Source organism: Balaenoptera physalus, assembly GCF_965194825.1.
Source record: "Balaenoptera physalus genome assembly, chromosome: X".
In the NCBI taxonomy this organism is placed as follows: domain Eukaryota; kingdom Metazoa; phylum Chordata; class Mammalia; order Artiodactyla; family Balaenopteridae; genus Balaenoptera; species Balaenoptera physalus.
The window spans coordinates 42,940,424-42,966,525 of NC_138903.1; the positions used below are offsets into that span (position 1 = coordinate 42,940,424).

The 26,102-nt window shown below is 41.8% G+C and overlaps 2 protein-coding genes across 9 annotated transcripts in view; both read left to right on the forward strand.

Annotated features, from left to right (window-relative positions):
- The window catches only part of ZNF81 (zinc finger protein 81), a 72,468-nt gene that overhangs the window by 23,687 nt on the left and 22,679 nt on the right, over positions 1 to 26,102 (forward strand). For 5 of the 7 annotated variants that reach the window (XM_082446483.1, XM_082446481.1, XM_082446486.1 and 2 more), the window contains one exon: positions 18,660 to 18,786. In XM_082446483.1, the coding sequence (XP_082302609.1) occupies positions 18,660 to 18,786 (127 nt within the window). Of the gene's footprint in view, positions 1 to 9,346; positions 9,438 to 18,659; positions 18,787 to 22,389; positions 22,454 to 26,102 lie in introns of those variants that run through there. The other 2 variants (XM_082446485.1, XM_082446487.1) reach the window with 2 other exon arrangements.
- On the forward strand, positions 1,674 to 10,543 carry LOC309652578 (caspase-3-like). Of its 2 annotated transcripts, none has more exons than XM_082446657.1 (2): positions 1,674 to 9,437; positions 9,765 to 10,543. In XM_082446657.1, exon 1 carries the CDS (start codon positions 7,504 to 7,506, stop codon positions 8,329 to 8,331), a length of 828 nt encoding a protein of 275 aa, XP_082302783.1. In that variant the 5' UTR covers positions 1,674 to 7,503; the 3' UTR covers positions 8,332 to 9,437; positions 9,765 to 10,543. The 2 variants fall into 2 exon arrangements, with proteins under 2 accessions (XP_082302783.1, XP_082302784.1); XM_082446658.1 differs by lacking the exon at positions 9,765 to 10,543 and having other exon boundaries at positions 1,674 to 7,986; positions 8,108 to 8,266.

The following is a 26,102-nucleotide window of genomic DNA, read 5'->3' on the forward strand; positions in this document are numbered from 1 at the left end:
TTCTAACTTTGAAGGCCGACTTTAGGAGCTAATGCAGCTGATGACTTTAAGAAAAAGCAAATGCTCATTGACCATTCTGAAAATCCTAGGGCCCTTAAGAATTATGCTAAATCTACTCTGCCTGTCCTCTGTAAGTGAAACAACAAAGCCTGGATGACAGCACATCTGTTTACAACATGGTTTACTGAATATTTTAAGTCCACTGTTGAGACCTATTGCTCAGAAAAAAAAAAGATTGCTTTCAAAATATTACTACTCATTGGCAATGTACCTGGTCACCCAAAAGCTCTGATGGAGATTGTACAGCAAGATTAATGTTGTTTTCATGCCTGCTAACACAATATCCATCTACAGCCCATGGGTCAAGGAGTAATTTCAACATCAAGTGTTATTATTTAAGAAATACATCTCATAATGCTATAGCTACCATAGGTAGTGATTCCTCTGATAGATCTGGGCAAAGTCAATTGAAAACCTTCTGGAAAGGATTCACCATTCTAGATGCCATTAAGAATATTCATGATCCATGGGAAGAGATAAAAATATCAACATTAACACAAGTTTCGAAGAAGTTGATTCCAACCTCATGGATGACTTTGAGGGATTCAAGACTTCAGTGAAGAAAGTAACTGCAGATGTGGTGGAAATAGCAAGCGGACTTGAATTCGAAGTAGAGCCTGAAGATGTGACCAAATTCCTGCAATCTCATCATAAAACTTGATTAGATGAGGAGTAGCTTCTTATGTATGAGCAAAAAAAGTGGTTTCTTGAAATAGAATCTACTCCTGGTGAAGATGCTGTGAATACTGTTGAGATGACAACAAAGGGACTAGGCCATCGGCCCTCAACCTGAGCCTTGTCTCTTATTTAGTTCTGGGGAGCACCTGGCTGATGTGAGTGCTGTAGAGGAGAATGACTTTGAGGGCAGAGCTTTAATCTCAACAATTAAAATCGAGATTGAGACAGAAGCAGTCAGAATTATACTCTCAAGAAAGAATATCTCCTAATACAGAAGTACCTGAAGGCTGGTTGGGGTGGTGAGGCCCAAGGCAGTCTTATCAAGGATGGAGAGTAACTAAACTGTTCCACTGAACTATCCAAGCCAGCAGAGTAGAGTGAATAAAGGAGAAAAAATTGCCTGCCTCAGGTGCAAAAGTTCTCTGGGAATCTCTTATTTTAAAAATCTCTGCTGCTTCCACAACCTGAAGACACAGTGAGGAGGAAGCAGACCTTCACCAGAACCTTCATGCTGGCCCTTTGTTCTTGGACTGCTTAGTCTCTATAACTAGAAATGGAATGAAACATGTGCCAAATCCACTGGGTGTCAATTGATTAAGAAGTTAGTTTAGGGCTTCCCTGGTGGCGCAGTGGCTGGGAATCTGCCTGCCAATGCAGGGGACACGGGTTCGAGCCCTAGTCTGGGAGGATCCCACATGCCACAGAGCAGCTGGGCCCGTGAGCCACAACTGCTGAGCCTGCGTGTCTGGAGCCTGTGCTCTGCAACAAGAGAGGCCGCGATAGTGAGAGGCCCGAGCACCGCGATGAAGGGTGGCCCCCGCTCGCCGCAACTGGAGAAAGCCCTTGCACAGAAACGAAGACCCAACACAGCCAAAAATAAAATAAATAAATAAATAAAAATAAATAAAAGTTACTTTAAAAAAAAAAAAAAGAAGTTAGTTTAGAATCGAGGCACCAGTCCCTCCCACCAGGAAGCTTACACAAGCCTCTTAGACCAGCCTCACCTACCAGGGGGCAGACACCAGAAGCAAGAGGAACTACAATTGTGCAGCCTATGGAACGGAGACCACAAACACAGAAAGTTAGACAAAATGAGACAGCAGAGGAATATGTGCCAGACGAAGGAACAAGATAAAACCCCAGAAAAACAACTAAGTGAAGTGGAGATAGTCAATCTACCTGAAAAATTATTCAGAGTAATGATAGTAAAGATGATCCAAGATCTCGGAAAAAGAATGGAGGCGCAGACCAAGAAGATACAAGAAATGTTTAACAAAGAGCTAGAAGATACAAAGAACAAAGAAATAGAGTTGAACAACACAATAAATGAAATTAAAAATTCTCTAGAAGGAATCAATAGCAGAATAAATGAGGCAGAAGAACGGGTAAGTGACCTAGAAGACAGAATGGTGGAAATCACTGCCTTAGAACAGAATAAAGAAAAAAGAATGAAAAGAAATGAGGATGGTTTAAGAGACCTCTGGGACAACATTAAACACACCAACATTTGCATTATAGGGGACCCAGAAGGAGAAGAAAGAGAGAAAGGGCCTGAGAAAATATTTGAAGAGATAATAGCTGAAAACTTGCCTAACATTTTCTTGGAAACAGTCACCCAAGTCCAGGAAGTGCAGAGAGTCCCATACAGGATAAACCCAACATGCCGAGACACATATTAATCAAATTGACAAAAATTTAAGACAAAGAGAAAATATTAAAAGCAACAAGGGAAAAGCAGCAAATAACATACAAGGGAATCCCCATAATGTTATCAGCTGATTTTTCAGCAGAAACTCTGCAGGCCAGAAGGGAGTGGCATGATATATTTAAAGTGATGGAAAGGGAAAACCTACAACCAAGAATACTCTACCCAGCAAGGCTCTCATGCAGATTTGATGGAGAAATCAAAAGCTTTACAGACAAGCAAAAGCTAAGAGAATTCAGCACCACCAAACCAGCTTTACAACAAATGCTAAAGGAACTTCTCTAGGGAAAAGAAAAGGCCACAACTAGGAACAAGAATATTATGAATGGGAAAGCTCACCAGTAAAGAAATGACCACAAAGGATTTAGAATATGACATAAACTTAGTTGATAAAGCAGTGGCAGGGTTTGAGAGGATTGACTCGCATTTTGAAGGAAGTTCTACTGTGGTTAAAATGCTATCAAACAGCATTGCATGCTACGGAGAAATCATTCATGAAAGGAAGAGTCAGTCAATGAGGCAAACTTCACTGTTATATTCTACTAGGAAATTGCCACAGTCAGCCCATCCTTCAGCAGCCACCACACTGATCAGTCAGCAGCCACCAACATCAAGGCAAGACCCTCCACCAGCAAAAAGATTATGACTTGTGGAAGGCTCAGATGATGGTTAGCATTTTTTTAGCAATAAAGTATTTTTTAATTAAGATATGTACATTGCTTTTTTAGATATAATGCTGTTGCACACTTAATAGACTACAATATAGTATAAACATAACTTTTATATGCACTGGGAAACCAAAAAATTTGTGTGTCTCACTTTATTGCAATATTTGCTTTATTGTGGTGGTCTGGAATACCCACAGTATCTCTGAGGTATGCCTATCCTAGCTGTTACAATGGGGTGGACTTGAGATTGGCCACAAGATTGGTGAGGAAGCCCCAACCTGGATGAGAGTTAGGACCAACCAGAACACTGTTCAGACAGCTGTCTTTAAACCTACTTTGTGGTACTTGGTGTGCAATAACTTCTCCAGTTCCTCCTCATTGACTGCCAGTAAAGTGGAGGACCATATATTGAACAGTTGACCATACAATTTGGTTGAACATTTTCACTACTGATTCCATAGACTTCCCTCAGATCTCCTTAATTTGCCTGTCTTAGTTTTCTATCATTGCTGTGACAAATTGCCACAAACTCAGTGGCTTAAAACAACAGAAATTTATTATCTTATAGTTCTGTAGTTCAGAAGTCCAAAATGGCTCTCACGGGGCTAAAGTTAAGATGTTGGCAGGGGTGGGTTCCTTTCTGAAGGCTCAAGAATCTATTTCTTTGCTCTTTCCAGCTTCTAGAGGCCACACATGTTCCTTGACATGGTCCTCTTCATCTTTAAAGCCAGCATTAGTGGGTCAGTTCTTCTCACACTATATCACTCTAACCTTCTCTTCTACCTCACTCCTACACTTTTAAGGACTCTTTACATTGGCCCTGACCTAATAGTCCAAGATAATTTCCTTGTCTCAGGGTCAGTTGATTAGCAACCTTAATTCCATTTGCAACCTAAATTCCCCATTGCCGTGTAGTATAACATATCCACGGGTTCCAGGGATTAGGATGTGGACATCTTCGGGGCAGGGAGGTCTGTGAGTCCCTTATTTTTTTTTTTAATTTTATTTATTTATTTATTTATTTAGTTTGGCTGTGTTGGGTCTTCGTTTCTGTGCGAGGGCTTTCTCTAGTTGCGGCGAGCGGGGGCCACTCTTCATCGCGGTGCGCGGGCCTCTCACTGTCGCGGCCTCTCTTGTTGCAGAGCACAGGCTCCAGACGCGCAGGCTCAGTAGTTGTGGCTCACAGGCCTAGTTGCTCTGTGGCATGTGGGATCTTCCCAGACCAGGGCTCGAACCCGTGTCCCCTGCATTGGCAGGCAGATTCTCAACCACTGCGCCACCAGGGAAGCCCTGTGAGTCCCTTATATTTCCTTTTCCAGAAAGCCACATCTCTGTGCACAGCCTATCCTTTGTCTTTAATTTTTGTCAGTTTGATTACTATGTGTCTCAGCATGTTCCTCCTTGGGTTTATCCTGCTGGGACTCTCCTCACTTCCTGGACTTGGGTGACTGTTTCCTTTCCCATGTTGGGGAAGTTTTCAGCAATTATCTCTTCAACTATTTTCTCAGGTCCTTTCTCTCTCTCTTCTCCTTCTGGGATCCCTATAATACGAATGTTAGTGCATTTAATGTTGTCCCAGAGGTCTCTTAGACTGTCTTCATTTTCATTCTTTTTTCTTTATTCTGTTCTGAGGCAGTGATTTCCACCATTCTGTCTTCCAGGTCACTTATCCGTTCTTCTGCCTCATTTACTCTGCTACTGATTCCTTCTAGTGTAGTTTTCATTTCATTTACTGTATTGTTCATCTCTGTTTGTTTGTTCTTTAGTTCTTCTAGGTCTTTGTTAAACATTTCTTGCATCTTCTTGATCCTTACCTCCATTCTTTTTCCGAGATATTGGATCATCTTCACTGTCATTATTCTGAATTCTTTTTCTGGAAGGTTGCCTATCTCCACATCCTTTGCCGTTTCATTTTGCCTAATTTTCTGTGATTGTGGATTCCGTTCCACAGGCTGCAGGATTATAGTTCTTCTTGCTTCTGCTGTCTGCCCTCTGGTGGATGAGGCTATCTAAGAGACTTGTGCAAGCTTCCTGCTAGGAGGGACTGGTGGTGGATGGAAGTGGGTCTTGTCCCTCTGGTGGGCAGGGCTGTGCTCAGTAAAACTTTAATCTGCTTGTCTGCTGATGGGTGGGGCTGTGTTCCCAACCTGTTTGTTGTTTGGCCTGAGGCGACCCAGCACTGGAGCCTACAGGCTGTTTGGTGGGGCTAATGGTGGCCTCCAGGAGGGCGCACGCCAATGGGTACTTCCCAGAACTGCTGCTGCCAGTGTCCTTGTCCCCGCAGTGAGCCCCAGCCACCCCTCACCTCCACAGAATACCCTTCAGTACTAACAGGTAGGTCTGGCCCAGTCTCTTACGGGGTCACTGCCTTTTTCCCCTGAGTCCTGGTGCGCACAAGACTTTGTGCGTGCCATCCAAGAGTGGAGTCTCTCTTTCCCCCAGCCCTGTGGAAGTCGTACGATCAAACTCCACTAGACTTCACATCTAGATTCTCTGGCTCCTCCTCCTGTTGCCAGACCCCCAGGCTGGGGAGCCTGACGTGGGGCTCAGAACTTTCACTCCTGGGGGATAACTTCTGTGGTATAATTGTTTTCCAGTTTGTGGGTCGCCCACCTGGCAGGGATGAGATTTGTGTTTATCACAGTTGTGCCCCTCCTACCATCTTGCTGTGGCCTCCTCTTTGTCTTTGGGAGTAGGGTATCCTTTTTTGGTAGGTTCCAGCATTTTTTTGTCGATGGTTGTTCAGCAATTAGTTGTGATTTTGGTGTTTTCATAAGGAGGGGGTGAGCTCATGTCCTTCTACTCCACCATCATTTGGAAGTGACCTGCTGGCTCAGCAGGGTGGTGTGGGACACCAGTCAGCCTGCAGCTCCTACAGCTTCTGTGGCTCCTGCAGGATCCTTGTTGGGCCAAGTGCTTGGTTAGCCCTTGCATTGCCCATCCTAATCATCAAAACTTCCAAGAACTGTGAACGGTCTGAGATTTTATCCTACTTGCAAGCTAACAAGTTAGCTGGGCACAGTTTCATGGATGCTGGTAGAAGACATGAACTCCTGGGTCCGAGACAAAGGACTTGAATACTCACAGCATTAGTGGTAGCCAGAGTGTGAACATTTGCACCACTTCTCTAAGCCTCAATTCCCACAGGGTGATGCAGAGGGCCAGGTGATACCTGCACATGCAGTGGATTCCATTATAGGAGAGGAACCCCAAGTTTATAGATCTCGAACCTTTCATGAAGGGCAGTAAGCCTGCCTGATCCTTGCCTTCAGGAAGAAATATCTTGAGTACAATTTCTAGTATAACCTGCCCTTTGCTCTGGAGAGGGGCACTCTATCTTCTAAGCCTGTTCACTATATAAATATCTTTGAAAAGATAGTTTGGAAAAAAGGCAGTTATGAGTCTGCTTGAAAGATATACAGAAATGTGAGATTTGTGGAGAATTTTCTCCCAATAGTCTCTCAAGTCCCTTTTTATCTGGAACAGATCTAACCAATTCTCCTCCCTCTTGTTTTTCCCCTTACTATTTATTTATTGAAGAAATTGGACCACTTGCCCCGAGCTGTGTTCCACATTTTAGAATTTGATAAGTGTATTCTTGTGGAGTATTTAATAGTTCCCATATCACCATTTTAATGTGAACAGGTAAATCTAGAGGCTTGATCAATGCAGATTCAATTTTTAGGCAAAAATACTTCATAGGTGGTATTTTTTAAATTTATTTATTATTTATTTTTTCTTGGCTGTGTTGGGTCTTCGTTTCTGTGCGAGGGCTTTCTCTAGTTGTGGCAAGCGGGGGCCACTCTTCATCGCGATGCACGGGCCTCTCACTATCGCGGCCTCTCTTGTTGCAGAGCACAGGCTCCAGACGCACAGGCTCAGTAGTTGTAGCTCACAGGCCTAGTTGCTCCGCGGCATGTGGGATCTTCCTAGACCAGGGCTCAAACCCGTGTCCCCTGCATTGGCAGGCAGATTCTCAACCACTGCGCCACCAGGGAAGCCCCATAGGTGGTACTGAGTGCTTGCTAGTTCATCCCCCCCAGAAGGCACATAATGCCTGGTTGTCTCTCTCTCAGTATGTTCAGGTGTTGTCAACCCAATCCATAGGTTTTAAAGTCCCTTTATTCTTTCACCCAATGGTTTTGGCAGCCATTGGTGATTCTTGCTTTTATTAGCATTTATTAGCTGGAATACTTCTGAAAGAATAAATTTCCATAATCAACTATTGGTGTGTCCTGAAATGCAGTACTTAGAGGAAGGATAATCATTTTAGTGTAAAACTCAAGTAATGTCTCTTTCCTGATATATAAAACACTTCAGAGAGCAGGAACCGAGCCGAGCAGAGCCAGCCAGTGGCTGCGGCGTGGGGGCTGAACATTAATAAAAGTATCCATGGAGAACACTGAAAATTCAGTGGATTCAAAATCCATTAAAACTTCAGAGACAAAGGTCTTACATGGAAGCAAATCAATGAACTCTGGAATATCCTTGGATGATAGTTACAAAATGCATTATCCTGAAATGGGTTTATGTATGATAATTAATAACAAGAACTTTCATAAAAGTACTGGGATGTCATGTCGGTCTGGTACAGATGTAGATGCAGCAAACCTCTGGGAAACCTTCACGAACTTGAAATACGAAGTCAGGAATAAAAATGATCTTACATGTAAAGAAATTTTGGAATTAATGTACAGTGTTTCTAAAGAAGATCATAGCAAAAGGAGCAGTTATATTTGCGTGCTTCTAAGCCATGGTGAGGAAGGAAAAATTTTTGGAACAAATGGACCTGTCAATCTGAAAAAATTAACAGGTTTCTTCAGAGGGGACTGTTGTAGAAGTCTAACTGGAAAACCCAAACTTTTCATTATTCAGGCCTGCCGAGGCACAGAACTGGACTGTGGTATTGAGACAGACAGTGGTGTTGAGGATGGCACGGCCTGTCAGAAAATACCGCTTGAGGCAGACTTCTTGTGTGCATATTCTACAGCACCTGGTTACTATTCCTGGCGAAATTCAAAGGACAGATCCTGGTTCATCCAGTCACTTTGTGCAATGCTGAAACAGTACGCTTACAAGCTTGAGCTTATGCATGCTCTCACTTGGGTGAACCAAAAGCTAGTGATAGAATTCGAGTCCTTTTCCACTGATTCTGCTTTTCACGCAAAGAAACAGATTCCTTGTATTGTGTCTATGCTCACAAAAGAACTGTATTTTTAATCACTAAAGAAATGGATGATTTTTTAAAAAAAATTTGTATGCCAAGTGAGGAAACAGTGTAACTGATACTATATTTTCCTCTCTCATTTAAATCTAATCTAATCCCCCAGGTGATACTTGGAAACATGTCACTTTCATAGCAATAAAACTACTATGAAGCTACCTCAGACACAATCAGGTAGTTGAAATTGAATTTAAGAATAAATAAAAATGGATAGTGGTACAGTCATTATGAGAGGATTATAAATTAACAGCTCTCATAATTAGCAAGTTTTAGTGATTATGCTATGCTACAGATTTTCAAGGAATTATGGAAGAAGTTAAACATTGCAGTAATGTATTTCATTGATATGGATATGTTGTTGTATCAGAGAATGTGTTATGGTTTTTGTCAAACTATAGAAATGATGATGTGGAATAATGTATCCTAGAAATTGGTGGTCCATGTGCGTGGTCAAAGGCTTGAAGACCTTGATCTTAGAATTAGTATTTGGAGATAAGACAATGGTATTTTTACATCACTTCTCTGAGCACATGGTTTTGTGATGCATGTCTTTGTTGTTAAAAGAAAAAATCATGTTTAGTATTGAAAAAGGAACTAAATGTTGTACTTGAAAATGTGTGAGAAAACTAAGTTGACGCTCTCAAGGTTAAATGCAACATTAATAGAGGGAGACAGAGTTAGGACTCTAAGGTGCTGAAATGCAACTCTTCCCACTGGCTGCTGGGCCTCGCTTTCCCACAGAATACCTGAAGGGCTCTTATGTCAAAACTTCAAACTTTGGTCACACTGATAGCAGCGTGAATTGAAGAAACTCTGTAGGAACATACTAAAATACAACTTTGCAGAATACACAGTGAGGTGTAAGGAAGAAATAGTAAATCAAGCATCTGGGCACTCCGTAATTAGAAGATAGTTTGAGCTTGAACAGGGACACAGCGCAGCCTATGTGATGAAGGCAGAGCCATAGACTACGGCTTCAGGGAAAGGGATGCTGGCTAATTATCTTCATAGGTACTGGTGTGCGTGGAGGATGCTCCCAAGGCAAGAAGCTGCAAGAAAGTGAACCACATCAAACTTCTGAAATGGAAATTTTCCAAAGATGGTGAGAGGCATAATAAAAATCATAGCACTCTTTTTTTTTTAATTTTTCAATGATGGCTTTTAACTGGATGTTAAATCAAATTCTTATCTGCCTTTGTGTAGATAGCACATTATATAAAATACACTTAGCACCACTGCCAATGTAACGGATACACTGAATAGCAATTCACTTCTCACTTTACACTGAGGGGGAGAAGGGCTGCGGTTGTCAGCCTGTTAGAAATTAAGTATGTAAATTAATGCTTAAGTGTATGAATTTGAATATGATTTACAAGAGGCTTGGAGTGTCGTTGGGGGAAAATACTGAGGTTTCTCTTTCCCCTTCAAGGTTAACAAGTGCTCAGTGACCTTTACAGACTGCACGCGGGCATGGGTGTGCCCATGTGTGCACTTGGCCACCGAACTTTGGCCGGGAGCTGAAATACTGCCGAAGAGCAAATCCTGGACTCCTTCTGGAACGTCCCTTTCTGCCATCCATGAATGTCAGCCCATAAGAGCAATTTCATTAGCATTTCCTCATTTTCCAGTATAAGCAGTGAGTGTGGCCTGATAACGTGGGCCCTCATCCATCCTTTGCAGAGTATGGGAAAAATCATAGCACTCTTTGCAGTAAAATTTTTCAGCATGTTAAGTTGTGTTCTGTTGACATTTACAATCAAAGGAGAATGATACTGTTATGATCATATACTGTTCTCTGAAATGAAAGGACCATGGCACCCAGGACTTTATCAGTCATCCAGTCTTCCCTCCTTTGGTGCCAGGGAAACTGAAGGCCAGAGAGGAGAAACAGCACAGCCCCCAGCCAGGGAGGCCTGGCTCCGAGCCTTCTAGCTCAGGAGGTGTTGAGCTATCCCTGCATCGCTGTATCCCGCTGGTTTTCAGTCTGACATTTCCCGTGAGCTTTCTTTTGCTAAAAGAAAGGAACTCACATTTATAAATGAGAGCTATTTGTTTTGACTACGTCTGTAACTTTTTCTAAGTAAATGAAGCATGTAATGGTATCTTAAGGTGTGTTCCTGTGTGGCAGTTTTATAAAAAATTTGTTATTATGAATTTTTATTCCCAAATATAAATTTTAACTTAAAAAAATAAAAATAAAACACTTCAGTGGTGATCTGTTACTAAAAGAATTCATACTATTTCATGATCAGACTCCAGCATACTTCCTTGGATTTTTTTTTCTCTTAATTGCCTCCTTGACATATTATATAATCTCTCCTTTTCACAAAGCTGTTTGCTCTTTGCCTAATTACTGTGTATTTTCCTGTCTCCACACCAATCTCTTTGTCTTTTCTGGAAAACATTTTCCCCCACTTATCTCTATCACACTTATTTTTTCCAGGATTCAGTTTAAACTGTACCAGCTCTATGGAACCTAAACCTACATCCCCAGTAGAATCGACTGTTTTCTCTTTGGGGCCCACATTGTACCCTGAATGTATTTATAATATGCACTTTTTGTTTTTTGTGTTTTTTGAAACTGAGTTATATTTGAACTACATTGAATTACCCAGATCTTAAATGGTATAGTTTAATGAATTTTGACAAATATGTATACCCATCACTCAAATTAAAATATAGAACATGTCCATCACCCTTGAAGGTTCCCGCCTAATCAGTCAATATACTCCCCCTGAGGCAACCATTGTTAATATTTTTAATCCCTATAGATTAGCCCTGCTGGTCCTTGATTGTCATATAAATAGAATCATACGGTTTGTGTTTGGCTCTGCGTTTGGCTTCTATTTGTAAATTTTTGAGAGTCATCCAGGTTGTTGGTTCTACCAGTAGCTCTTTCTTTTTTATTGCTGAATATTCAATTATATGAATATACTATAATTTGTTTATGCATTTACCTGCTGATGAACATTTGGAATGTTTCTAGTTTTTTTTATCATGATAAATCCTGCTATAAATATTCTTGTGGAATTTTTCTGAGGATATATTGTTGTCATTTCTTTTTAGTATCTACCAAGGAATGGAATTGCCAGATTACAGGCTGGTGTATATTTAACTTTATTAGAAACCGCAAAACCAGGGACTTCCCTGGTGGGGCAGTGGTTAAGAATCCGCCTGCCAATGCAGGGGACACAGGTTCGACCCCTGGTCCAGGAAGATCCCACATGCTGTGGAGCAGCTAAGCTCGTGCGCTACAACTACTGAGTCTGCATGCCCTAGGGCCCGCGTGCTGCAACTACTGAGCCCGCATGCTTTAGGGCCCACGTGCCACAACCACTGAGCCCGTGCGCTTAGAGCCCATGCTCCACAACAAGAGAAGCCACCACAATGAGAAGCCCGGGTACCACAACAAAGAGTAGCCCCTGCTCACCACAACTAGAGAAAGCCCGCACACAGCAGCGAAGACCCAAAACAGCCAAAAAAAAAAAAAGAAACTGCCAAACAAGTTTCCAAAGTGATAGTTCAGTTTTACATTTCTACCAGCAATTTTTCAGTTTCTTTTTAACTTTAGCTTTGAAAGTGAGTGTATAGTGCTATCTCAGTGTAGTTTAAATTGCATTTCCCTTATAACTAATGATGTTGAACATCTTTTAATATGCTTTATTGGTATGTCTTTTTCATGTGTGTCTGTTCAAATATATTGCCCATTTTAAAAAATTGGGTTACATGTCTTTTGCTTTGTAGGAGTTCTTTATACATTCTTTTTTTTTTTAAATTTTATTTATTTATTTATTTATTTTATGGCTGTGTTGGGTCTTCATTTCTGTGCGAGGGCTTTCTCTAGTTGCGGCGAGCGGGGGCCACTCTTCATCGTGGTGCTAGGGCCTCTCACTATCGTGGCCTCTCTTGTTGCGGAGCACAGGCTCCAGACACGCAGGCTCAGCAATTGTGGCTCACGGGCCTAGTTGCTCCGCGGCATGTGGGATCTTCCCAGACCAGGGCTCGAACCCGCGTCCCCTGCATTGGCAGGCAGATTCTCAACCACTGCGCCACCAGGGAAGCCCTATACATTCTTAATATGGGTGTTTTGTATACATATTGCAAATATTTTCTCCCAGTCTGTGTCTTGGCTTTTTGTTTTCTTAATGACATCTTTTTAAAATTTTTATTTTATTGAAGTATAGTTGATTTACAATGTTGTGTTCAACATTTCTGCTGTACTGCAAAGTGATTCAGTTATACATATATATATTCTTTTTCACATTCTTTTCCATTATGGCTTATCACAGGATATTGAATATAATTCCCTGTGCTCTACAGTAGGACCTTGTTGTGTATCTATTCTGTATGTAATAGTTTGCATCTGCTAACCCCAAACTCCCAATCCATCCCTCCCCCACTGCCCCTCCCCCTTGGCAACCACAAGTCTGTTCTCTATGTCTATGAGTTAATGACATCTTTTGATGAGCAGAAGTTTTAATTTTGATAAGGTCCCATTTACCAAAATTTTCTTTTGTGGTTGTTGCTTTTTGTACTATGTCAAGAAATCCTTGCTTGTCCCAGCATTGCAAAGATGTTCTCTTATGTTTTCTTCCGGGACATTTTTAGTTTTAGTTTTTATGTTTAGGTCTATAATACAGCTTGAATTAATTTTTGTTGACTTTTTCTGTCATTTGTTTTCTATTTCATTAATTTTTTTGATCTTTGCTAGTTCTTTTCTTTTACCTTCTTTGGGTTTATTTGGTCTTTTACTTTCTAGCTCCTTGAGGTTAAATTTTAGGTCATTGATTTTAGACTCTTTTCTAATATAAGCATTTAAAGCTATAAATTTCCTTCTAAATTTATCTTTATCTGCTTCATGCAAATTTTGATTTTTTTTTTTTAGTAAGCAGCCTTCTAAGTTGGCTATCAGTGATCCCTACTTCTCGGTATTCATACCCTTGTGTAATCCACTCCCCTTTGTATGTGGGCTGGACCTAGTGACTTGCTTCTAAGAAACAGAATAAGGTAAAAGTGTTGGGATGTCACTTATGTGATTAGGTTATAAAAGACTGTAACTTCCATCTTGCTGGCACTCTCTCTGGCTCTTCTCGCTTGCTGGCTTTGATGAAACAAGCTACCATGTTGTGAACTTCCCTATGGAGAGATCCACGTGGCAAAGGACTGAGGGCAGCCACTGGCCAACAGTCAATGAGGAACTGAGTCACTCAGTACAACAAACCTCAAGACATGAATCTTATCAACAACCACTTGCCTGAGCTTGGAAGTGGGTCATTCCAAGTCAGTGTTCAAGATGAACGTAGCCCTGGCCAACATCTTGATTGCAGCCTTGTGGGAGACCCCGAGTGAGAGGACCTAGCTAAGCCACACCTGGACCCCTGACCCACTGTGAGATAATGGATGTTGTTGTAACTCACTAAGTTTTAGGGTAATTTGCTATGCATCAAATAGAAAGCTAACACAGATTTTGGTACTGGGAGTAGGGTGTTGTCATAACATACCTAAAAATGTGGGACTATCTTTCAAACTTGGATGTGGGTGGAGGCTGGAAGGATTTTAACGAGCATATTAGAGAAATCCTAAATTGCCTGAATAGATTATTAATTGAAATTTGGACTATAGGGTGCTGCTGAAGGCTCAAAAGGAAGTGAAGAACATGTTTTGGAAACTGGAGGAGCTTATGTGATAGAAACTTAGCAACACTGTCATCTGCAGTTATGTGGAAAGTAGAGAATTGTGCTTCATGAACTTGGTGATCTATCTAATATTTCCAAGAAAAGTGTTGAAGGCATCTAGTTTCTTCTTGCTGCTTTTAGCAAAATGTGAAAGGAGATAAATTGAGAGAAAGACTGTCAAACACAAAGGATCCAGGACTTGATGGTTTTGAAAATTATTAGCCTCTGCAGATAGCACAAGATTCTAAAGTTAAGAAATAGTTCTGAAACACTATCAGGAAAATATGATCTAGAAATAAAGCAAAAGATGTGACTATACAACCTTTTTTTAAGACCTCAGATCAGAGGACCAGAGCATTCAGCCACACAAAACTCCCCTTGAAGAGATTAAGAGTGCCTCATAGATCTCAATCAAACAAGAGGGCCTCTAGGAAGCTTAAGAGTGTGTACCTCAGCCCTCTCAGCAGGAGTCCAAGATAAAGAATGGCTTATCTCAAAAAGAGATCTGTAGGTGCACTTTTCATCTAAGGAAGTGAACCCAGTGAGATTCACAGACAACTCATAGTAGGAAGCAGACTGAGAAAACTCTTCTGCTACTTTTCCTGAAATGCTACCTTTCAACCTTTCATGAAATAGGAAAGATGGCTCAGAGGGTGGGACCAAAAACAGAGGGTAGAACCAAAAGCCATGAAGAACTTATCAAGGAACTCCTAAATTTGCCCAGCCAGGTAACACTTATTTTCTTCAGCATGTAAAAATTTTGTAGTTTGTAGTCTGTATTTTGACCTCTATTTCTTCTGTTGAGCACTGAGTGGTCATTTTAATCACTGTTTCCCTGTATGTAATATGTCTTTTTTTGTTTGTTTGTTTTCTGGCTGTTTTCTTTTCTTCTTTGGTTTTCATTAGTTTGACTACAGTGTGCATAGGTGTGGTTTTCTGTGGATTTATCCTGCTTGAATCTGTAAATTTATGTCTTTTACCATATTTGGGAAGTTTCTGACTATTATTTTTTTTATAAATTTATTTATTTACTTATTTATTTTTTATTTTTGGCTGCATTGGGTCTTTGTTGCTGTGTGCGGGCTTTCTCTAGTTGCGGCGAGCGGGGGCTACTCTTCATTGTGGTGCACGGGCTTCTCATTGCAGTGGATTCTCTTGTTGCAGAGCACGGGCTCTAGGCGCGCGGGCTTCAGTAGTTGTGGCACGCGGGCTCAGTAGTTGTGGCTCACGGGCTGTAGAGTGCAGGCTCAGTAATTGTGGCACACGGGCTTAGTTGTTCCACAGTATGTGGGATCTTCCTGGACCGGGGCTCGAACCTGTGTCCCCTGCATTGGCAGGCGGATTCTTAACCACTGCACCACCAGGGAAGTCCGTGCCTATTATTTTTAAAAATATATTTTTCTGTCCCTTTCCCCTCTCCTGTCTCCTTCTGGTTCTCCAGTTACATGTATGTTAGATCTTTTGATATTGTCTTATCCTGGGACTGTATTCTTTTTTTCAAATTTTTTCTCTCTGCTTTTCAGACTGGGCAATTTCTGTTTGTCTGTCTTTACATTCATTAACTCTTTCTGCTGTTAAGCCCATCTAGTGAATTTTTTAGTTCCAGATTATATTTTTCAGCTCTAGACTTTTCACTTGGTTATTTTTTTAAATTGAGGTATGATTGACATATAACATTATATTAGTTTCCGTTGTATAACATGATGATTCAATATTGTATATATTGTGAAATGATCACCACAATAAGTCTAGCTAACGTCCATTACCATACATAATTACAAATGTTTTTCTTGTGTTGAGAACTTTTAAGATTTACTTTCTTAGCAACTTTCAAATATGCAATACAGTATTATTAACTATAATTACCATGCTGTATATTACATCCCCATGGCTTATTTATTTTATAACTGGAAGTTTGTACCTTTTGACCCCTTCACGCATTTCACCCACCACCCACTCCTGCCTCTGGCAACCACCAACTGTTCTCTGTATCTGTGAGCTCTGTTTTTTGTTTTTTGTTTTTCTTAGACTCCACATATAAGTGAGATCATACAGAATTTTCTTTCTCTGTCTGATTTATTTCACTTAGCATAATGCCCTCAAGGTCCATCCATGTTGTTGCAAATGACAATATTTCCTTCTTTTTTATAGCTGAATAATATTCCATTGTGTGTGTATGTGTGTGTGTGTATATATGTTTGTGTGTGTGTGTGTGTGTGCGTATATACACACACACACACACACACCACGTTTTCTTTATCCATTTTTCCACTTATGGATGCTTAGGTTGATTCTATATCTTGGCTACTGTAAATAATGCTGCAGTGAACGTGGGAGTGCAGATATCTTTTTGGGTTAATGTATTCATTTTCTTTAGATAGATACCCAGAAGTGGAAGTGCTGGGTCATACCTAGTTCTGTTTTTAATTTTTCGAGGAACCTCTATCTTGTTTTCCATAGTGGCTGCACCAATTTACATTTCCACCAGCAGTGCACAAGGGTTCCCTTTTTCCTGTGTTCTCACTAACACTTGTTATTTCTTGTCTTTTTGATGATAGCCACTCTAACAGGTATGAGGTGATATCACATTGTGGTTTTGATTTGCATTTCCCTGATGATTAGTGATATTGAGCACCTTTTCATGTACATGTTGGCCATCTGTATATCTCTTTGGAGAAATGTCTGTTCAGATCCTCTGCCCGTTTTTTAATCAGATTTTTTTGGGTTTTTTGCTGTTGAGTTGTATGAGTTCTTTATATATTTTGGATATTAACCCCTTATCAGATATATGATTTGCAAATATTTTTTCCCATTCAGTAGGCTGCTGTGTCATTTTGTTGAAGGTTTCATTTGCTGTGCATAAGATGTTTACTTTGGTATATTCCCACTTGTTTATTTTTGTTTTTTGTTGCCTTTGCTTTTGGTGTCAAATCCAAAAATTCATCTCCAAGACTTATGTCAAGGAGCTTACCACCTATGTTTTCATCTAGGAGTTGTATGATTTCTGATCTCATGTTCTAGTCTTTAATCCATTTTGAGTTAATTTTTGCAGGTAGTATAAGATAGTGCTCAAGTTTCATTCTTTTGCATGTGGCTGTCCAGTTTTCCCAACACCATATATTGAAGAGACTGTCCTTTCCCCATTTTATATTCTTGGCTCCTTTGTCATAAGTTAATTGACCGTATACGTGTGGATTGATTTCTGGGCTTTCTGTTCTGTTCTGTTGATCTATATATTTGTTTTTATACCACAGTCGAGTTACTTAATACATTCATCACCTCACAGAGTTGCTTCATTTGAGTGTGTGTGTGTGTGTGTGTGTGTGTGTGTGTGGTGAGAACACTAAAGTTAATTTTTGTATATGGTGTGAGATGTGGGTCAGGGTTTGTTTTTTTCCTCCAAAACGCATATCCATTTGTTCCAGCACAATTTTTAAAAAAGACTTTTCCTTTCCCCCATTGAATCACTTTGGCACCTTTGTCATAAACCAGTTGTCCATATGTGTGCAGATGTGTTTCTGGATTCTCTATTCTGTTCCATTGATATATGTGTCTGTACTTAGATCAATACCACGCTGTCTGATTATTGTAGCTTTAAAGTAAGTCTTAACATTACATAGTATAAATCCTCCATGCTAATCCTTGCTTTGTGTATTCTAGTTCCTTTGCATAGCCATATAAACTTTTAACATTTCCCTGTCAATTTTTACCAAAAAGTTGACAAATAATTGGCTGAACAAGTAGAAGACAAATGAGTAAAGTGATATAAAATTTCAACAACACTCAATCGAGTTGATTTATATATTATAGAACACTGCACCCACCAGTAGCTGAATATGCATTCCTTTCCAGGGACACATGAAACGTTCTTCTGGATAGAACATATGTTGAAATCATACAGAGTATGTTTTCTGACCACTATGGAATTAAATTAAAATTGGCCAAAAAAAAAAAGGCATCAAGAGAAAATGGCTATATTTTTGAAGACTAAATGAAAGCAGCAGTAGAGGGAGCTATGTAAAGTCGGAAAAAAATGCACATGCTTCCTTCTAAAAGTTATAAAACGCAAATTCCCATTAAAATGAGCAACAAAATAGGATCAAGTTCAAATCCTGTACCGAAATATTATTTTTAAAAATGAAAGACTGATGGGCTTCCCTGGTGGCGCAGTGGTTGAGAGTCTGCCTGCCAATGCAGGGGACACGGGTTCGAGCCCTGGTCTGGGAGGATCCCACATGCCGTGGAGCGACTAAGCCCGTGTGCCACAATTGCTGAGCCTGCGCGTCTGGAGCCTGTGCTCCGCAACAAGAGAGGCCGCGATAATGAGAGGCCCACGCACCGCGATGAAGAGTGGCCCCCACTTGCCGCAACTAGAGAAAGCCCTCGCACAGAAACGAAGACCCAACACAGCCATAAATTAATTAATTAATTAACTAATTAAAAAAATGAAAGACTGAGTGTTGTACACAATGAATAGCAGAAATTTCCAATTAGATATTTGTATTCTGTACATTATGTATAAGTAGGTATTTAATAGGCATACCCTATGGGATATTATGGTAAAAATTACTAAAAACAATTTTCTATCTGTCTCTTCCCTATCCCCCCATGCTGACCATGTCACCCTGAACGGGATTGTGTTGTTACAGGTGTCAGTGTCCTTTGAGGACGTGACTGTGGACTTCAGCAGGGAAGAGTGGCAGCAGCTGGATTCTACTCAAAGGCGCCTGTACCAGGACGTGATGCTGGAGAACTATAGCCACCTCCTCTCACTGGGTAAGCAGAGCCACTCTGTGAACCTACAAGGACCTTGTTATGGGAAAAATTGTGTCCCCCCCCCAAAGAAACTATGTTGAAGTCCTAACCCCCACTACTTCTGAATGTGACCTTATTTAGAAATAGGGTCTTTCCAGAAGTAATCAAGCAAAAACAGGGTCATTAGATGGGCCCTAATCCAATATGACTGGCATCCTTATAGAAAAGGGACGTCTAGACACAGAGACACAGAAACACAGAGGGAAGGCAATGTGAAGACATACAAGGAAAAGATGACCATGTGACTGGAGTGAGGCATCTATAGGACAAGAAGTGCCTGAGGCCAGAGAAGCCAGGAGTGAGGCATGGAACAGTTCCCTCGCTAGCACCTTCAAAAAGAGCATGGCCCTGCTTACACCTTGATTTTAGACTTCTGGCCTCCAGAACTTCAAGACAATAAATTTCTGTTGTTCTGAGCCACCCAGTTAGTGGTACTTTGTTACAACAGCCCTAGGAAACTAGCACAGCTTTCTGTACTGGGAAGTGGGGTGCTGCTGTAACAAATACCTACAAAAACTATGGAGGTGGCTTTGGAATTGGGCAATGGGTAGAGGCTGGAAAGATTTTCAGGTTCTTGATAGAAAACGTCTAGATTGCCTCAGAGAAACTGTTGGTAGAAATAGGAGTGTTAAAGGTGTTTTTGGTGAGGTCTCAGATGGAAGTGAGGAACATATAATTGGAAACTGGTGGAAAGGTGATTCTTATTATAAAGTGGCAGAGAATTTGGCTGAATTGTGTTCTCTTGGGTAGAAAACAGAAGTCGTGAATGATGAATTTGGATATTTAGCTGAGGAGATTTCTAAGCAAAGTGTTAAAGGCAAGGCTTGGTTTCTGCTTCATACTTACAGTAAAATGCTAGAGGAAAGAGAGAAATTGAAGGAGGAATTGTTAGTAAAAAGGAACTAGAATATGAAGATTTGGAAAATTCTCAGCCTATCCATACTGCAAAATATAAGAAGGTGTACTCTGGAAAGAGCACCAAGGGTGTGGCTGGACAACCAGTTGCTAAAAAGATTAGGTATATGATTTGTGGATCCAATCAACCATCTCAGGAGAAACGCTGCCAGCTTGGGCTGAAGAGGATGGAGGCAGGGAAAAAGGCAGGAAGACTGGGGTTCTGGGATTCTACAGACAGGAAACAGGCCAGTAAAGCTATTTGGCTGTGAACACCCTTCAAGAAAAGGGATGAATGACCCCCAAAATGGTTCAGAAGCCAGCAGGGCTGTCACTGCCATCACAGGCCCAGAGGGCACAGACTGGGAAGATGCAGGGCGACTGGCTGTCACCTCTTTGTTTCCAGAAGGTGAGCCACCTAATTGGTTCCAGAGCTAAGAGGGCAGGGCCACCACCCAGGTGTGAGGTTGCCACATCTGATCTGAGGTCACACCTCTTAACATGCTCTCTTGAACTCTCTCTTCACCTGTCCCTTATGGTACTTGTTGACTATCAGTTTTGAGCCAGTATTTAGCCTAAGACGGAGTTTACTGCCCACTTTGGGCACATTCTCAAGCAACAGGACTCTGGGAGGACCCAGCCTCAGTGCTCCAAGGGCAGCTCCTGGCCTCACACCATCCACAGGCTGGGCCTCCATCATAAGGACTTGGGCCCCTTACGAGCAGCACTGGGAGGCAGGTGTTGTCCCTCCTTTTGTTTATGGAAGAGCCAGACACAAAAACTTACTCTTCAAGACCTTGGAAGGGATATCTCAACATGGCCCACACCACTGGACCCCTAGAAATTTCACTGCGATAGAAGGCCCCTAAATTTTTTTCCCACCTTCTGACACACAAATGTCTTATCCATAAGTCTAGAGTAGTTGCTCCTCCTTGTTCACTAGGTCTAATGAGCATAGTATCACCCATGTAATCGACCGATGTGATGTCCTGTGGAAGGGAAAGTTGATCAAGATCCCTGCAGACTAAATTATGACATAGGACTGGAGAGTTGATCTGCCTCTGAGGTAGGACAGTGGAGGTGTATAGCTGGCCTTGCTAACGGAGAGAAAACGGCTTCTGCTGGTCTTGACTAACAGGTATTGTTTTTAAAAAAAGCATTTGCCAGATAAATAGCTACATACCCGGTATCAAGGAGTGCGTTCATTTGCTCAAGCAACAAAACCGTATCTGGTACAGCAGCTGCTGTTGGAGTCACTACCAGGTAGAGTTTATGATAATCCACTGTCTTCTGCACAGGCCAAATAGGCACGGTGAATAGGGATGTAGTGCAACCACCACCCTGCATCCTTCAGGGCTTTGATGGTGGCACTAATCTCTGCAGTCCCTCAGGAATGCGGTACTGCTTTTGGTTTACCATTTTCCGAGGTAGAGGCAGTTCTAGTGGCTTCCACTTGGCATTTCCCACCATAAAAGGCCTCACTCCATAGGTCAGGAAACCAATATGGGGATATTGCCAGTTGCTGAGTATGTGTATTCCAGTTATGCATTCCTGGACCAGAGAAGTAACCACAAGATGGGTTTGGGGATCCACTGAGCCCACTGTGTGTGATGGACCTGAGCAAAAACTCCATTGATCACTTCACTTTTATAAGCCCCTACGCTGTCTGGTGGGCCACAGTGATGTTTTGGGTCTTTTGGAATTAGTGTCAGTTCAGTGCCAGGGTCCAGTGATGTCTGGTAAGCCTCACTGTTTTTTTCCCCAATGCACAGGTACTCTGTAAAGGGATATAGGTCCCTTTAGGGAAGGTTGGGAGAAAGGTTAGTAGTATAAATTTTTGGCAGTGTCATGGGTTCCTTCCTTCAGGGACCCGGCCTCCCCTTCTTTCAAAAGTGTTCATTCCGGGTGTGTAAACTGGCTCAAGTCTGAGAATTGATTGAGGAGCCAGGACTCTGTGTTTTGATGTTTCAAGTTAGACTTCTGTTCACTTGACCTAGGACTCTTCTCCTTAGACAGATCAAGTAAGAATTTAGTAGATTGCCCACCTATTTCTTTTCTAGGGATGTCAGGATCAACTAGCCAACCCCATAGATCTCTGTGAATTGGACTGTTTCTTTTTGTTTTTGTTTTTTTTTTTGCAACGCAGAAAGTTTGGTTTATTTCTAATGTATATTAAAGACATGTATGCATTTTTTCCTATTTGACAGTAGTATGGTATATGAGAAAGAAGTTTAAATCTCCACCCGGCCACTTGTTGAATGAATAACTAAGCCTCTTACTAGCTATGTGATTTTGGAATTTTACCTCTCTGAGCCTCAGTTTCCTTATCTAAAGGGACTAAGAGGAGAGTTATTTTGAAGATGAAATGAATGAATTTATCTAAAGTGCCTAGGGCAGTGTCTGGTACATAATGAATACTCAGTATTCTTTTATTTCCCCTTTCCTTGCTCTTAATTTGTTGATATGTCTGTCTGTGAGCAGGTGAGCCACTCTGTAACAGATGTTACATTTAATGCTAGTCCCCCTATTCTCATATAGTGTTAGAGAGAAGGATAGAGAGGTATAGACATATAACACATAAATATATGAGTATGTAGCATAGTTTCTTAAATATCTGAAAACTGTTCTTTGTGAAATGTTCATATACTGTTTTTGTCCTGCTTTTCTTAGACTGTCCTAACTCTGCTGCCTTGAAAGAAGGTTATCTCTTAAATAATGGAACACTAAGATAAAGGTTTGTTTTGAAAGATGTCTGAAGTCTAATGAGTAGGAGAATGAATCAAAACAGTATTATAAAAATTTCTACTCTTATGTGTGAATCGGACTTTTTTTTTAATTATTTATTTTTAATTTATTTATTTTTGGCTGCGTTGGATCCTCGCTGCTGCACGCGGGCTTTCTCTAGTTGCAGTGAGAGGGGATTCCTCTCCATTGCGGTGCGCGGGCTTCCCATTGCGGTGACGTCTCTTGTTGCGCAGCACAGGCTCTAGGCACGCGGGCTTCAATAGTTGTGGCTCGTGGGCTCTAGAGCGCAGGCTCAGTAGTTGTGGTGCACGGGCTTAGTTGTTCCACAGCATGTGGGATCTTCCCGGACCAGGGCTTGAACCCGTGTCCCCTGCATTGGCAGGCGGATTCTTAACCACTGCGCCACCAGGGAAGCCCCCGGACTTTTCTGATGACTGCTTTGACCCTGTGGTAACCGCATCCACCTTGCATTTGACAACTCAGTGCCTCCGTTTGGCCCCTGCCACCCCAGGATCCAATTACTCCCATTGCATTTAGGTTGCCCAGTTCACTGGCAGAAGTTCCCACTGAAATTTCTGACCTACAGCAAAGAGCAATCACAGATTACCCGGGGCCCCTTCACAAATTTATTAGTCACAGTCATCATCACAGATGTGTCTCTGGACCCTCCCGGCGTGAGCAAACCTTCCACGATAAATCCACTCTAACATTCCAATCTCCCTAAGCCTTTGTATGCCTTCCTCTGTAGTACACCAAAGTAGTCCTGGCATTTCAGCTGCATTTAGTGTGGGCCATGTTTTGGTCCATGTTTCAACCAACCAGCCAAACACACTGCTTCAGCCCTTCCTAACCCCTCAAGTGGCAACATTACATTCAGAATCTGCTTAGTGTACACATGTCAATAATTTTGGCCTGATCCAACTTTATGTTCTTTCTGTTATCCCACACTCTTAATATCCATTTCCACACATATTCCCCAGATTTCTGTCCGTATAAATTGGACAAATCATGCAGTTCTTTTGGAGTATCTCACACCTCCTCATGGGTCACACTGTGTACCTCACCCTTGGGCCTTGATGAGACTTAAGTCTAGTTATAGGTCTGGAAGCAAAGAAGGGTGGTAGGCATAGGTCCTGAGGGGAACCAGCAGTACCTTACAAGGCAAGTCCCTCAGGGGAGCCCACTGCAGGCTCCTCTGGCAGAGGAGAGTTAAAGTTCTCAGTTGAGGGTAAAAGGGCTGCTTCTACTGGCAAAGACTCATCTGAATTTAGAAGTTCAGTGTCCTCATATGTCTCCATTCCAGTTTTCAGGATCCCTTTCCTTCCTCATCAATGCTCTCCTTTAACAGCAGACACTCTGTGAGGTTGGGAATTCAATTTGTGTTGTAATTTAGCCACTCACAGGATGAGACTCTGGGTTTGGTTTTCAGCCGTCTCAGCTCTGCAGCTACAGGAGCTAAGGGTTACTTTCAGGACAGACAGAGAAATTTTCAGGTCACTTATGCGATGCATGATCTGGGAAATCAAATCCCTGAGCTCATCCTTTTCTTTCCCCACTTCATCCAGCGCAATTAGGAGCAATCAGGCAATCTTACTATACTTGGAAGTTTGACAGAAATTTCCAAGGTATCAAATACAAGGTTATCCAGAACCTCACTTCTTATAAGCATTTGATTAGGAGTATCCAGTGTTGATATTTTGCATATCTCTATTGCCATGTCACACCAGGGACTATTAGTGCCCTCCTTACTACTGAAATAGAGTCATTAGTGCTTTTGAATCTAATCAGAATAAGGAACCAATTCCAGAAATCCCATAACTAATTCAGAAAACTCATCCTTGAGATTCTGTTCCTCTAGAGCCACTCTCAGTACCAAACTCTGTATTATGGTTCTGCAGAGAAATAGAACCAATAGGATATGGGTATATACATATAGAGAGTATACACATACGCGCATGTGCATGTGTGTACATAAATACAGAGTAGGGGGGAGAGATTTATTTTAAGGAACCAGCTCACCCAGTTGTGGGGACTGGCAAGTCTGAAGGGCAGGCCAGCAGGCTGGAAATTCAGGTGAGTTGATGTCGAACTTTTGAGTCTGAAATCCACAGGGCAGGCCACGGACTGCAAACTAGGCAGATTTCTTATGTCGCAGTCCTGAAGCAGAATTCCTTTTTCCACTACCCGTTCTTTGTTCCCTTTGCTCTCAGCAAGCACCTCAGCTGGTTGTGGTTTTTTACCAAGTGGGATGACCCAAAACTTTATTCCTGAAGGGTCTGGCCCATTAGTAGTCCTGCCTGAGTTGAATTGTTGTAGTTTTCCATTGACTTTAATCACAGGGCATGATAGTATGCCTTATGGGGTCTCCTGTATTCTAGACATGCTCTTTACCTCCATCATGATATAGCAGTCCAATTTCCCCTTGGTAGTCAAGATCAACCACCCCAGCCAGCACAGTAACTCCCTTCTTTTCCTGTTGATTCAGAGGCGTGAAAAGACCAAGATGTCCAGGTGGCAGACTTAACTTCCAGTTCAATGGAATCATTGTTGTGTCTCTCGGTGGAAGTGTTCCTCCCTTTGGAACTAAAACGTGTAGAACAGCAGAGCATAAGGTTGCCGGTACAGGAAGCAAAATTTTTGCTAATGGGTCACTAGTGATAATAGTAAGTGGTGCCACTCCTGGCCCGGGGCTGAGTGGGTGGGGCTACTACCCTGGTGGGCTTGGAGGACAGAGTGTTGTACCAATGAGAATTATTGTGAAGCCTTAAAATCTAATGGGGGGCTTCCCTGGTGGCGCAGTGGTTGAGAGTCTGCCTGCCAATGCAGGGGACACGGGTTCGAGCCCTGGTCTGGGAAGATCCCACATGCCGCGGAGCAACTAGGCCCGTGAGCCACAATTACTGAGCCTGCGCGTCTGGAGCCTGTGCTCCGCAACAAGAGAGACCGCGATAATGAGAGGCCCGTGCACCGTGATGAAGAGTGGCCCCCACTTGCCACAACTAGAGAAAGCCCTCGCACAGAAACGAAGACCCCACACAGCCATAAATAAATAAATAATTTAAAAAAAATCTAATGGAATTTGCCCTGCTAGGTTTCAGACTTGCTTGAGACCTCCCATCCCTTTTTAAATTCTAATTTCTCCCTTTTGGAATGGGAGTATCTATCCTCTGCCCATCCCACCACTGTATTTTGGAAGCAGATAACTCATCTGTTTCCACAGGTTTGCATGGAGAGGAATGTTGTCCCAGAATGACTCATACTCAAGTCTCATCTGTAAGATTTGGATGATTTAGATGATGTGATTTGAGACTTTGAGTTGATGTTTAGATGAGATTTTAGACGTAAGAGTTGATGCTGGGATGATTAAGACTTTGGGGGATACTGGGATGGGGTCAGTGTATTTTGCACATGGGAAGGACATGAATTTTGGGGCATCAGAGGGCCGGCTCTTATGGGTTGAATTGTGTCCCCTCAAAAAAAAGATATGTCGAAATCTTAACCCTCAGTACCTCAGAATGTGCCCTTATTTGCAAGTAGTAATCTTTACAGAGGGGATCAAGTTAAGATGAGGTCATTGGTGTGGGCCCTAATTGAGTGGTATCCTTACAAAAAAGGGAAATTTGGGCACCAAAATAGGC